At 34.3% G+C, this 14,533-nt stretch overlaps 1 protein-coding gene across 3 annotated transcripts in view; it reads right to left on the bottom strand.

Annotated features, from left to right (window-relative positions):
* DLC1 (DLC1 Rho GTPase activating protein) overlaps positions 1–14,533 on the bottom strand; it is a 246,759-nt gene that overhangs the window by 129,335 nt on the left and 102,891 nt on the right. For all 3 annotated transcript variants that reach the window (XM_032998942.2, XM_032998941.2, XM_032998940.2), the window contains one exon: positions 4,987–5,020. In XM_032998942.2, the coding sequence (XP_032854833.2) occupies positions 4,987–5,020 (34 nt within the window). The remainder of the gene's footprint in view (positions 1–4,986; positions 5,021–14,533) is intronic.

Below are 14,533 nucleotides of genomic sequence, written 5' to 3'. Positions count from 1 at the left end.
ATAAGTTATGTATGGATGAACATTTAATGACTTTATGAAAACAGAACAACCAGTGGATGCTGCTCATAGAAAGAACTGATTTATCTGGATCTAAAACATGTTTGTAAAATCTAGTGCAGATTTTATTTTCTTCCTTTTTGCTTAGAGCTGAAGTTAAATTAAATGAAAGTAAAAGAGCTCTACGTAGTATGCCAAGCAGTTGGTCTTTTATGTGCCTCGTTTAATGACAGTGAACCTGTCGCTACTGGATTTTCAAGGTCCTCCCGCTGGGACTTCTCACAGACGGCCCGACTTGCCTTGTCATCACTCCATCACCTCCTGTTCTGCAGCTCATCTCACCATGGGGCCAAGCACCAAGTGTCCTTCCCTGTCTGACACCGACATTCACCGAGTCTGTGAGAGGAAACACCCTGCCGTTAAGGTCCCTTTAATGGTCTGTGTATTTGCCTTCCTTGTGAATCAAAGTCAACCAGGGAAATTAACACCAAAGGACATTGAGCCTGTACTTTATTAAATAGTATCTTTACCAGAAATCTAGAGGAGATGAAGAAAAAAAATGAGGCTTGTTCACTTCAAGGTCCATATTGTAATACTAACACTGTGGAGCTTTCAAACACTTTACATTGTCCAGAGATCCCATAAGGCTGCTGTCTTCGACTGTGCTTAATAAGTTATCCTCTTGTTTGCTTGTTGATGACCAAAACACAGACGAAAAATGGGCTATCAAATCTGTTCTACTCCATGTCAAAGACTGATACTTTTATTTGTGCTGATGTAGACCTCTCTAACCTACTAGTTAGAGCACCGAGATTTACCCAAAGAGGTTGTGCACTTTTATCATAGTATGTCTTTAACACAAGGGCAAATACTTTGGTAGAATCATGAAAGCTCTTGAAAGCATGTTCACTAGCTACTCTGCTAGGGAATTTTTACTTCTACAGATGAGTAGTGTCACTTGCATTTTTATATCAAGTAATATGTTCTGTGTTTTTTAATTGACCTAAGTTTGTACTTAATAACTGCAATGTAGTATTCAATGACTTAAAACCACCTTATTTTATTTTTAGAGCACCAACTCTTATAAATGTGTGTTCAACCAAAATACCACAGGGCAGTTGTTTTATGCACAGGAAAAATTTATTTATTATAATGCTGAACATTATGGAGCAATGGTGTTAATATTTATTTAATATTTATTTAGAGCTAGACTAAACCTTCTGCCCTGTTTATGTGATAGCACATAGTTTCATCACCTCAAGAGAAATAAGCTATGCTAGTCCCTGACCAGATGTGGATGTTCACGCTACCTCTCCCGCTGGCTCAGTTGTAACAATGTTTCTAAGTCACAGAGTTCACTATTCCCTACAAATATTTGAGGATAAATTGGGAAATCATGAAGTAGGTCCACAAAGAGACTTAGGCAATACTTCTAAGTTTATTTTGGGAACACTGCTCCAGAAACTGAAGTTGGCCCTGAATTAGGAAACTCGCAGTGGATTCATCCTACTAAATATTGGTATCTGTGTTAGGAGCCATCTTGACTCTGCAGTTAGTGGAGAGTTAATCAATACCATTCATGAAGTCTGATTCACATCAGTAAACCAAATCTGACCTATAGCCAGGTGAACCAAAAGTTCATATGCTGATTATTTTTAGACTACAAATGAAACCAACACCACTAACAGACACCTTCATTATTGACAGGTGAGATGAACCCTCCATACCTCAAATTTCTTCAGAGTTTGTGGACAGAATTTGAGAATAAAAATCACAACAGTCAGCAAGGTAAGTAAAGACATGGAATACATAAATTACTAAAAAGATGGATGCATCTGAAAAAACAGTCTTTTGAAGCTGGTTGCTGGCCTGCATTCCTGATTTAGGTGCCAGTAGTCCCAGCATTGAGTCATCTCTTGGCTTGAGCCACCATTTTCCCAGACTGTGCAAGTTGCTTGATCTTCTACCTTAAAAAAGTTCTTTTGAAAGATTTGGGTTTTTTCACCATTGCTAGAAATGTCAACAATATTGAGACTTCTTAAAAACGCATTTCTGAGAGATAGCTGATACCACAGTTCACCATTTGCAATGCCTTAACTCACACAACCTGAAGCAACAGTGTACACAGGTATGACTGATGTTCTGCTCAATACACTGATCATTTCTAGATTTTTGCCAAAAGGACTCTGCAACCACAGTTTTTACTGCACTTTCCACTGTAAAAAATTTTAAAATAACTGGTTATGCAACTTGAGCTATTAATTGACAAAAGTAGCAAAGTTTTCAGATTATGATTGGCTTTGCTCTAAATCTAAAAATAGTGCGTGGTTTTGTTTTGTTTTTTTAAGTACTCCATCTGAAAGTTTGTATTTGATGTAGTCAAATTTACTGCGTGTTGGAAAATATATAAAATTGAGAAAATATTTAATTTCAAGGATTAACTGCTATAAACATAATCAGTAATGTGTGAACTTTCAAGTTGCTTAAACAGCTTGGTCCATTTAAGGACCTAAATGTTAAGTTGCCCATAGGAAAAACATTTGAAAGTAACAAAGTATCTGGAATCTACAGAATAGAAAGTCTTGTAAAAACAGGTTTTTATTTATCTATATAGAATTTCTGAACAAGAAACATTGAAATGGCCTTTCTACTTTCTTCTGTTTCTCATTCCAGTCCCAGATGAAACCAAATAATATTAAGTAGGAAAGAGGGAGCTACAAGAAGTTATTACTTCAAGTTCTCAAAATGAGAAAAGATGTTTGCATAGATATTTTGAGTACATTTTTAATCCAAATTTAGTTTTAGCACAATGCTCTCAAATCTCTCTACCTACTGTGTTATTAACATTGTCAACAGTAAAATAAACAACTCCTTCTTTTTGTTCTGTAATATTTTGTAATATATTTTAGCTTGTTTGTAATAATGTAAACTAGAAAGAGTTAGATGGTTGGTATTTCCAAAAGTCAAAATTAGTATTTGTTTTGTTCTCTTAAAGAAGACGTGCAAATATGATATATTCTTTTTTGGAGGCTTTCACACCTTACTTATGGCTTTGTCATTCATGAGTCTTATGTAATATCATTCATCTGTTGAAGTATAAGCAGCAATGATCAAACAACAGCTAGGTAAATTGAAAACAGGAGACTTGAATGTCTGAATCAAGATCCAAATACATTTTAAAAACGATAGCACTAACTACCCCTAGAACCAAGTGGCTTCAGTCAATAGGCCTGATTTAAATAATCATCTCCATAGTGCATGCTTAATATTTCCAAAAAACATTGTAATTTCATGAACTCCCAAGCTACAAAGAGTTAAACAAAAACCAAACTGATTAAAAGTCAACCGCATTTCCATTCACAGTCTAGCTTGTGCTCATGTACGTGGAAATGTCACCAAACTGACTTCATATGGCATGAAGGTCCACCTAATATTTGTTATATTAAACATAATGCTGTCCACAAAAACATAACACTGAAGTTTGGGCAGGACTAAGGAAGAGAGAGACAGATTCATATGCATATGTACAGGTTATAAAGTATATGTCAGAAATATCTTTATTTCATACTATCATAAACACTGACATGATAGGTAGTTTGGACATTGAAGAAGTAAGTATAGAGATTTATTGGAGTTTTATTTTTGATTTTGAGAGCTGTTATCTATGGCAATTACTTGTTGCAGCTCTATTCCTCTACTATAAAACTGTGGTCATTACATCTCTGTGCCCTGAGATTTTTTAATGACTTTCAAATAGCTTTTAACCTTGTATGATACATAACTGCTAAAGATATACAAAAACCTATAAAGTTGCATGGCTTCTTGACAAAGTATTTGAAATTATCTGCAAACAGTAGGGTCAGTTATAATCAGTTTGCATGTTTAGACACAATTTAAAGGATGTAGCCAAATATGAACTACCTCAGAAAAAGAAATACCGAATAATACCACCTGCGAAATCTATAAAGGAAATTCTTATTAAATATGGATCACAGTTTGGGAATTATTTATGAACTTCAACAGTTAAAATAGCAACATCCTGACCAGTCAGCTCCATAGCTTTTACAATACTGATTAGCACAGTGGCTTTTCTCTCAAAACCTTTTTTTTTAAGCTATTCCTCTCCCTTAATAAGCAGAAGAAAAGAAAATAAATAATCTGAAGCAGTATAAAGCAATAAAATGTCACCAACAAAAACCAGACATAAATTAGAATGCTAAGTGACATTTGGATATTTCAAGGTATTTTTCAAGCTATATTTGAAGTATAATAGTAACCTATCAATTAAAATAAATGACAAAGAAACCATCAGAGATTCTAGAGATCTACAGCGATAAGAGTAGAGTGTTCCCTAGTGTTTATGACAATACACCCATTTGACAGTGTCATGCAGACAATCACTAGTAGATTTCACATACCAACACCAAAGTACGTACAGTGTGCAGAGAACAAATATAACAGAAAAGAATAGAAAAACAACCTTTCAATATTCTGTAAGTACTTAGCCAAAATAAAAATTATCTCCAGTGAAATACTCCAGATAACAGAAATTTCCTGCTGTACTTAAAGACAGACAGTAAAGTTCACATTAAGTCACCAAATTCCACTGACTTGAACAAACCCATTGGCATTCGTGTTTATTAATCGAGACATCAGATAAATCAAAATAGATTTTAAAACCAAGTAACAAGTTAGAATCTAGAGGAAGACTGACATGTAAGGGGCAGCTGCAATTCAACCTGGTACTTTGTAAGATAGTTTCAAATATCTTTTATTAGTATCACACGGAAAGCGGTACTGCTTTTCAGTAAGAGAAAATATCCTGTTCAAGAAACAATGAATATCCTTTACACAAGCATTTGTCAGGTCTGTAATCCTACACGTTCAAAATCCCACAGCTGAAGCCTGTCTTTTATCACTTAGTTAAGTAACACTATATTCCACAAAACAAATACAAGGAAATGAGAAAACAAGTAAATATTTACTCACCAGCCTTCTCCTTCTCTGAAATAACTGGCATAGCCTGAAAGAAAAAAAATAAATGATACCATATTAAAAAAATTAAGAGTATTAGGGAAACATTACAAAATCTTAAGGTAGATTTTATGAGTGTCCAGAAGGTCTGGAAAGAACTGAGGTCTCACTGTGTCAAGTATTCTGGAGAGAAACATACAGTTCCCATTTGAGTGTCTTATAATCTATTATGAAACTAATTACTGTTTCAGAGAGAAAGGAGGACATGGAGTTAATAAGATATTCCAATGATTGCATTTTGAAATAATCATCCTAGAATACATGCCCACAAATTCCACTGGGAAATTACTAAATAATTCTGAAGGATTGAAGACAAAAACTCTGTGGCTGAAGATGAGACTAAAATGCCAAATTTGTCTTTTGCAGAACTCAAGTAAAGTTCTGACATTCACTCCATATAGTTAGAACTCGGAGTCAAATGTATGTTGTTGTATAACATACCAATTTCTTACTTTTTATGTAATTTTTCAGAGACATGTAATAGAACTACTTTCATATTGACTGTAATTGGTTTTGGACTTAGAAAATTGTTTTGTTGCAATGGATGTAAAAATCTTTTATATTATGCTTTTCTTTCAGACTAATGCAGAAGAACTTTCTGAGTGTATTTTTCCTGAAATAAATAGGTTATATATTGAAATAATAGTAAAATGGAATTTGTATGGCACACATATAAACAAAGTTAAAGAATGTGCAGATATGATAAGGGTAAGAAAGGTAGGATGAGAAATAGGATTTGGTATGCAATATACGCAGAGTTAGATTGTAAATTTTACATCCCTTTCAGTTGTGTCAGTCTAGCTCAGCAGATTTTCCTGCTGTAAATTTCACAGAAAAAAAAAAAAAAAAAAGAAAAGAGGGCAGTAATGGACAGAAATTACAAAACATCAGTTTCAAACTTTCTATAGAGTTCCTGAAATAGACTGAAAATTTAATTTCAGGATTTTATTTGTCCTGCTATATAAAACAGTATTTTATACCATTTCCTGGATGATATTTTGTACAAAATTTCAAATAGGCCATGTTTTAGACAATATATATTAATAGGTACTTTGCAGGTCGATAATAGCCATAAGGATCTTTTTGTGATTCTTTCTGTTTCACCCGTACTCTGACTAGTTAAATATCTGTTGCTTGAGTCTGAGATTCAAAAACGCCATATTATCAAACAAATATTAGTCAAAACAACAGCAGCCTGTTTCTTGGAAAGCATTTCCCTTGCTTTTTACAAACATATTTTTGTTTGGAAGAAGCACCATTTTGGTCCAGTAATGCAACAAAGGCATTAACTTCCATAGACTGAAGAAAGTTAACATGCCAAAAAAGCAGTAAAATCACAGAATGAATCAAGGTATTGGCTGCAAAGAAAGAAAAAGTGTATTATTTATAGATTAAAAAAAAAAAAATAATTGATAGTATTTTGAAAACCAATATATAATTTTCTTCTCTTTCCCAGACCTAAGTGGTTACACTGGCTGAGAAAAATAAGAAAGAAACCCCCAGATTCACTATTATCATTTGTCTGAGAAGGAAATTTGTAAAGAGAGAACTCTGTAAAGGGGAGGTGGTGAGAAACAAGCAAACAAACAGGAAAAGAAAACCAAATAGAAGAAAAAAGACCAAGGGAACACTAGTGCAAATCGAATGGAAGGGTAAGACAAAAGAAGGAAAGATAGGCACAGGTTATTATCACATTTTAATGTTGAGTTTTGTTACCTATGGAAAAACAAAACAAAACAAAACAAAACAAAGAAGGTGTGATGGGTTCCTTTAAGAAAAGCTTAGAAGATAACATAGAGATGACTGGAGATGTGGCAACAAGCAGTGTCAACATTGAAATCATAAGATGTGTTGTGGAAAAGAGATAGCAGTTTGACAGGGACAGCCTTTGTGAGGTCTAACGTGCAAGGCCAAGATGAACAGCTGTTATTCACCGAACTGGGGGGAAGCAGTTACAGGACTCAGTGGGGATGTGACAGAATGACAAGTATGGAAGATAATTTCTCTGGTGACTTTACAAAAGACTTAAATAGACTTTAATCATGTTGTCCGTAACTGCAGTGCTAGTCATTGGTAGTGACTTTGGCCTAAAAAACCACTTCTGAATCAGGTCCTGTCATCATTCATATCCTCATGCAGATTGTTTTTTCATATCAGTATATCAGATTTTAAAACACTGTTAATCTTGCCATTTGTAAATTCAAGTTATTTCCTGGAAATATATTTCTAATTGATGATCACTAAAACATGCTGATTTACAACCAACCAAACATTTTAGTATATTTGTTAGATGGTAGTTTCAGAAGTTGTTGGAGTTGTATAGCGGGTTTAACGCAGATAAAAAGCTGTAGCTGGAAATACACAGAACTATAATGCCTCAGCACAGATGTGTAAGTCACAAAATTAGTACTTCTTTTAAGTAGAATGAAGAAGCACTATAAGTTCCAGAAAATTTAAAGGCACAGTGAGGTTTACAGAGAGAAGGACTTCCTACATTCCTACAGTAATCTTGCAGCAATTAATTAAAACTGATGTTAGAGAGAACCAATGTGGATTACGCAAATTACCAAAAGTAAGAATTTTAAAATCAAGTCAAGGTGCATGGGAAAAAAAAATACTAGAGCACTGAGATAAAGAAATACATTCAAAATAATAGCATCACAAAGTATATAAGTTTTACTAGAATAATTAGGAGAAGGGCTTCCTATGGTGGTGACTACCTGTCACCACCAATTTTCACTACCCCAAGTGCCTCATCCTCATAATGCATTATGTCAATATAGAGATTTCCTTTTATTGCTTCACTTTTCCTTCCTGACATCAGACTTAGCCCACTTTTTCAGCAAAACATGGTTCCATTTCCTTTACGTGCTTTTAAAATTAGAAGGACTAATTTTCTCTGTTTTTGTCTTACTGATTAACTGCACAAGAAGAAAAGTATAGTATTTTCCAAAACCCAAATATTTTCTCGGATTTATGTGAACCCAATTAAAAAAAAGAAAAGATCTCTAAAAAACCTCTTACAGTAGCATCAAATTAATGAAAATAAAGTCTTTTCTTTAGAAGAGAATAGGAAGCATATTTTTTCCAAATAACAATCTTCTCAGTGTAGACTTCAAATAACACAAATGCTTGACTCAGAACGTGGTACTGTAGCATACTTATAAATCCTGAATCCATTATAACACTTTTGAGAGATGTTTTCCTTAAAATAATATATATAAAGCAGCAAGTCCTACTCACTAATTCTCTACAATTTAAAGAGAACCCATACATATATAATCTTTTTAGTCAAAGGTTTAGATTTGTTTAGTTTACAGAAAAATTAAAAATCTTCCTATTTTATTAAAATATATAGTTAATGCAAAGTCCTTGATTAAAAAAACAAACAAAAAGCCTACTCTTTTTATCCACAAAATACAAAGACATCTTGGATGATACTTTCAAATATGTCTGTTTACTAATCACAGTGTAATTCTGCTGAATCAAGATGTTCTGTCAGTATGTTCTACTGCTGCTTAAAAGCTGAGGAAAAAAATTCTAAAGGAACACAGCATTTCTTGAAAATTTAAAATAAAGTAAACCACAAGCAAATCTTGTTCAACAAGATCTCAGACAGTCCTACTATTGGTTTAGTTTTTCGTTAATACAGCTACACATACTGCTTACATGCTGCCCAGTGGGAAAACATGATTGTTACTTATGAGAAATGCTCTCATCTCCAGCACAGTTTTGAATTCACTGGAGACCTTCTTCCAACGAGTTCCATATGTTCCAAATGAATTGCATTCCCAGGAAGTGATTTAACACTTCTGGCAATGAAGCAATTAAACCGGATTTTCCTGCTTGGCCAGATGGGTTCACTGTAACTTCACATTATTTCTCACTCTCCTCACAGAACTAAAGAACTGGACTAACAATTTCCACATGATCAGGTCACATGTTTGTTTTTTTTTTTTTTTTTTTTTTTTTAAAAAAGCAGGCACATGCTCTTTTCACACACCCTTCACAGATTTCAACAAATATCCCACCAAATCAGGATCTTCTCTATATTTTTATTAGTATGTGCTCTTAGCAACACCAAGAAAAAAGAGGAAAAAAATAAAAAAAAAGGGAGGAAATCCCTCTCAGACCATTGCTGAAATATACTCAGTATTTTCTTTTAAATTAGTGAATATGATTTTTTTTACATATGAAAATCTTACATAAAATGTCATATTGGAAATTTTTGTATGCGTCCTTATTGTATTGCAACTGATTCCCTGTAAATATATTATGGCTGCAGATATGACTGTAAAGTGAATGTAGAAGACTATATTGGACATTTTTCTTTAAAACTGCAGTTGCTTGGCTTAGATATAAATGATTATTAGTAACATTGGGTTAAATAACTACTTTTGAATTTCATTAGATGTTAGGTGGAAAAGCTGTCTTCCACCAAGAAGGAAAATGGTGGAAAGTTCTAGTAAATCAAAACTTAAAATTCTTTCACAAATGAAAGGGAAAGAGAAGTAAATATGTAAAAAAAGCCCATAATTTCAAAAAACAGCCCTTCATTTTGGATATGTGCAGTTCTTCACTATGAAAAGAGAAAAGAGAGAATCCCTCCCCACTCCCCAAATTAGCTTCCTTCCATTACAGGCTCCAAATTCAAATATTTCATCCCTGAGCAGGGCTAAAAAATTAGCACTCTAGCTTTCCAGGTTAGGAGCGGTGTAGTCAGTAGTTGTATGCAGTGTCTTGGTGGGGAAAGGGGGAGCCATTATCTTCAGAGAGAGTCAGCCTGCAAGACTGCCACTGTAAAAAGCTGAGGCACAGCTAGGCTGACCTGAACACAGCCTGGCTTTCCCTTACCTGTAGCGCAAAGCTATATATTTTTTAAATAATGATTCCAAACCTGCAGACAAAGCTATTATGAAAAAATTTAAAATATCTATCTTTTTGTTTCCTTGCACTCTCATAACATGAACATCATGAGTGACTTGCCTGCAATGGGCTACACTAGATCGCAAAGGTCTGTATGAACTGGCAAGTTACTGTAGATGAGCACACAATATACAATTTCTGCAACAAGGATCTAGTGATGTCTATTTATTTTTGTAATATCTCATAAACCAAATAGAGCGAATCTATGTTTCAATTTTCCAAATAAGTTATGGCATCTTTATTTTAAAGCCATTAATTCCACCTTTTTTTTCTTTTTTTTTTTCCCAGAAAAATAGTTGTGTTTTTTTGGATTACAGAAGACAAAATGCATTTTGCATTATGTGAGTCACATTTTCAATACTACTATGCAGCCATGATAGATATTCGACAAAGCCCTTCCATCATAGAAGGCTGTCAGCTATTCAGTCTTTTCAAGTATGCATTTGAATATACATGCTGTGAAATTTCCTTGCTAATGATCTGACACATCTTGATTTGCAAGCATTTCTCTACAGTTTTGACTGTGGAGACAATATCTTCTGCTATCTATGCAGAAGGGAACACTCCCAGACAAACAGCATACTGGGATTTGACTAGATAGGGAAAATCCAGCCTTCATAATAACTGTGAGCAAGTAACTCACAATTGCTGAGCTCAAACTATTATAAATCCTCTGCCTTATTTTTTGGAAGTGCTTTTATGGTAATGACTTTTTATCCCTGCAATTAAAAATCACGGTCTAAATTCTCACCCTAGTGGATGCTTCTTTTATGCAAAAAAGTGTTAGTAAGAATTGTGTTTTTCACTGAAATTATTTGCTTCAAGATTAAAGTCACGTTCCTACTCTAAAAAACTGTAAGCTTTACATCACTTTAGGAGCAGAAAAGAGACCAACCTCCAAAGCTTACAAACATAAAAATTAGTGTTATATTCAGTTTTTAAACAGGATCAATAATTTTAAGACCAGAAATGACTATATAGATTGAAATGTATCTCTGTTGTATTCCTTCTATTCAGATGATCAAAACACCCCAAAATCTGAAATCCTCTAAAGAGCGATCTAGTGAGATTCTGACAGGAAAGAAAGGAGGTAATATCAACATAATATACAGTTACTAAGAAAGGACTAATGAACCGAATGAGAGCAAACACTCTAATCCAGTAAACAAGAGCAATCTTGTACCTGAAAACCAAGGTCAACAGCCCTCAGACAGAAAAGAATTTTTAAGCATTATGTACTTTCTCATCAAAGAGTGTATGTTCTGCATCATCTGGAGTCCTTAAATAGATATTTTATTTTATTTAGAAGGTATGCTCCAGTTTTCTTAATTTGGATAAGTAGTAGTTAAAATTAAGTGAGTTACTTTACAGAAGAAAAAAAAAATCCATGATCATCCAGATGGTTTGAGATTAGAGAAATACTGTAGTCCATAACCAGAAATTTTCTCACTTATATCCCCTTTTAAACAAAATACAAAATAAATATCTCTAGTGGAAAATTTTGAATTTTTGAAACCAAAGCCGTTTGTGTCAATGAATCAGATTATGAAGGTAAACATGTAGAAAACCCTTTTGGAACTACTAATTAATTTAAAGTAATTTTTTGGTATTAGCATTGAACTGAAATCAAAGCAATAACGTTGAAGAAAAATCAAGAATGATTAGTTGATAATCCAGAATGATTTGCAAAACATTATTCTATTCAATTTATAAGGTTTTAAAGTAAGTTTTTACTTTCCTACAATATTTAAAATTCTGATTTTTTTTTTTTTTTTCATCTGGATAAGGAAAGACAAAAAACAAAACCGTCAACTTTCAGGACAGACCACCTTTAGTAGGGGAATTTAGCAACGTCTTTCTTCTTTGTGGCCTGTAATTTTGCTGAAGATTGTAATTACTAAAAGTAGAGCAGAAGGCAATTGAATCCACCCAACAATACAGCTGCACCAATTAACTCAAATTTTAAAAAAATTAATGTCACATTCAGAGGTCTCTGGCTAAGTCTATGACAATGTTATAAATTTAGTGCTAGTGGAAGTACAAAGTTGTGTGCTTGCCTGCATGTGTTCTCCTCCAGTCAGTTGTATGACTCTCCCCAACTACTTTATTTTCTGACTAGATATTTTTTTGCTTGAGCCTCTTTATGCCACTGAGGTCATGCACAGACAACCCTTCTAGTCAGTGCTGGATGGTTGGCAGTTCTCCTTCCACAAGGCACTTGCCAAGAGCCTGCACTTGGGGTGGTCTGGTAACTTTCTGCATCTTCATCATTCAGCAGGCAGACTGTGACTCTTGCTGCATTGGAAGTGCAAAACAAAGATGCAGGATCATTGTCTTGTGCTCTGTTTGGTGTTATTATAGAATTTCCATAGATCAGGGTAAGCTCCCAATGCCCTGAAATCTGTTAGGACCACATACAGGTGGTTTATATGACAGGTAAGACAACAGCCTGTCTGTGGCTTGTCCAGACCGTTAAGTAGAATTTGGTCATAATATAGAATTAAGACCTTTTTCTTTAGGGATGCTAAACTCTTCAGAGTAGCATCTGCAAGTTCCTAAATACCCTGAAAGTTACCATCACACATTTTGTGAAACATAATTATGATTTTTTAAAAATTAACAATTAGTAGTCCTTAGCTTATTTGCATAACAGGACTTAGAATAAAAACAAATGTGTGAAATAAACTTATTTTTGATACTTACCAGGAGATCACCAAAAAAGGAACTGTATTTCCACTTGAACTGCTCTTTAATTACTGGGGTGGACATACATTACTTGAAAGAAGGGTCAGTTAAATTTTAATTGAATGTTAAGGAACATTTATATACCTTTTGGTACAACAAAACCTGTGCTTCCTTCATTTTCACCAAACATATGTATCTCTTCCCTAAAGAAAACATAACTTGAATGTTAACACCAAAGCTAAGATGTGACACACTACCTCCTAGAAATGGAGCAGCCCCAAGAGTGCTCATGCTTTTCATCAATCACCACAGGTTCTATTAAGGTTCATTTACACATAGAAAGCTTTTTCCCAAGCTCAGAAGTAATTTGTTTAGCTAAGGTTTATCTTATAAAACCTTTTACAACAACAAACACATCAATAAACCTTGAAACACTGGCAAAGATGAACTACTTGGAACTAGAGGGCACCCAGCTTCATAAGGCAGCTGTAAAAGATAATTAAAGTCTTGTGTTTTGCATTTGTTTCAACATCATGTAATGTCTACAAATGTGATTTTGCCTTAAAGCCCTTAAATCTGGGGAATGCTTCTACATGGCTGACAGGAATCGCAGGTGAACTCAGTCTTATCTCCTTGTATATAAAACTTACAACCTTAGAATTAATCCATGTTTCCTGTAAATAAAAAGTTCTTTCAATCGTGTGATGATAGAAGGTAAAATTTGTTACATTGTAACTCTAAATTACCAAATACCTATGAGCACCTACTCACAGAATAAAAGAGAAAATGAAAACCAACAAAATCCTACCATTCCTGTCTTTCCCTAGCCACCTCAGAGAAAACAATGAAGCCTTTGCCCTTCATTCCAAGAAAAGCAATTAACTTTTAATTTTAAAGGGTGCAGACATGAAAATCGAGAAGCTCATCTCATTTCTACAAGTGCCAGAGTCTATTTTAATACAGAAGCTTGGTGTTCATGAGCTGAGAAAAGGTTAGCAATACAAATCAGATAAGCAAATGATCAGTCTGATTCTAATGATCTTTCTGTGGGGTAGCCCAAATCCAGTGGTTGACTGCTATTTAAATTTTTGAATTCCACTATTAGTCTCCTGGATTCAGATCTCACTGAGTTTAGCAGTAATAATATCATATTTAAGTTTTTTGAATATTATATATGAAGGATTGGTATTTATGCTGGTCAAGGAAGACCTCACTGTGTTCAGCTTTATGTTCTGAAAAAGAAAACCAGGTGTAGAACATTGTAGCAACTTATTGACACCTACTGGGAGGTCAGTAACTATTGACACCTACCAACATTCTGATCCTGTGTGAGTTTGCTCTCTTGAATCACTGTAGGTAACCCCAGCTGGCTACTCTTCTCATTATTAGCAGCAGCAGGCTACTACAACTGTTTAAAGTTATTTCCCTAAATAAATAAATAAAAAATCAAAAATCAACCTCTGAGAATCTGATTTTTCAAATGTGACATGCATGTTTTGTCACAAATTTTATTCTTACAGTCTCATGTGAATTCAGTCACTGTGATATTACATTTGTTGGTCCATGTGGAAAAGCACCAACAGAAAAATCCTCAGGGAGGCTCTGGATCTTGAGCCTTATTCTGGGCATAAAAGCATAAATTAATACAAGAGATACATCTCTTCTATGATGCTGAAACTTTTACTTTCTGCAGAACATCACAGTTCTTTGCTTGAGAGTCATGTAATAGTGATGTTAATCATGAGATGGAGAGAGGAGGGGTAGCATGCCAGACAAAAACAGTGCTAGGTTTGGGAGAGTCATTGGGATGTTTTATTGTGGCAAAAAGTGCATCTAACTTCAGAAGGTAGCAGGTATGAGTAAGAGAGAGTAAGTGCCAAATTAACATATT

The sequence above is a fragment of the Tyto alba genome, unplaced genomic scaffold, assembly GCF_018691265.1.
Source record: "Tyto alba isolate M040663 unplaced genomic scaffold, T.alba_DEE_v4.0 Super-Scaffold_6, whole genome shotgun sequence".
NCBI lineage: Eukaryota > Metazoa > Chordata > Aves > Strigiformes > Tytonidae > Tyto > Tyto alba.
The sequence above is the reverse complement of the archived record's forward strand: the minus strand, read 5'-3'. Positions and strand labels throughout refer to the sequence as shown.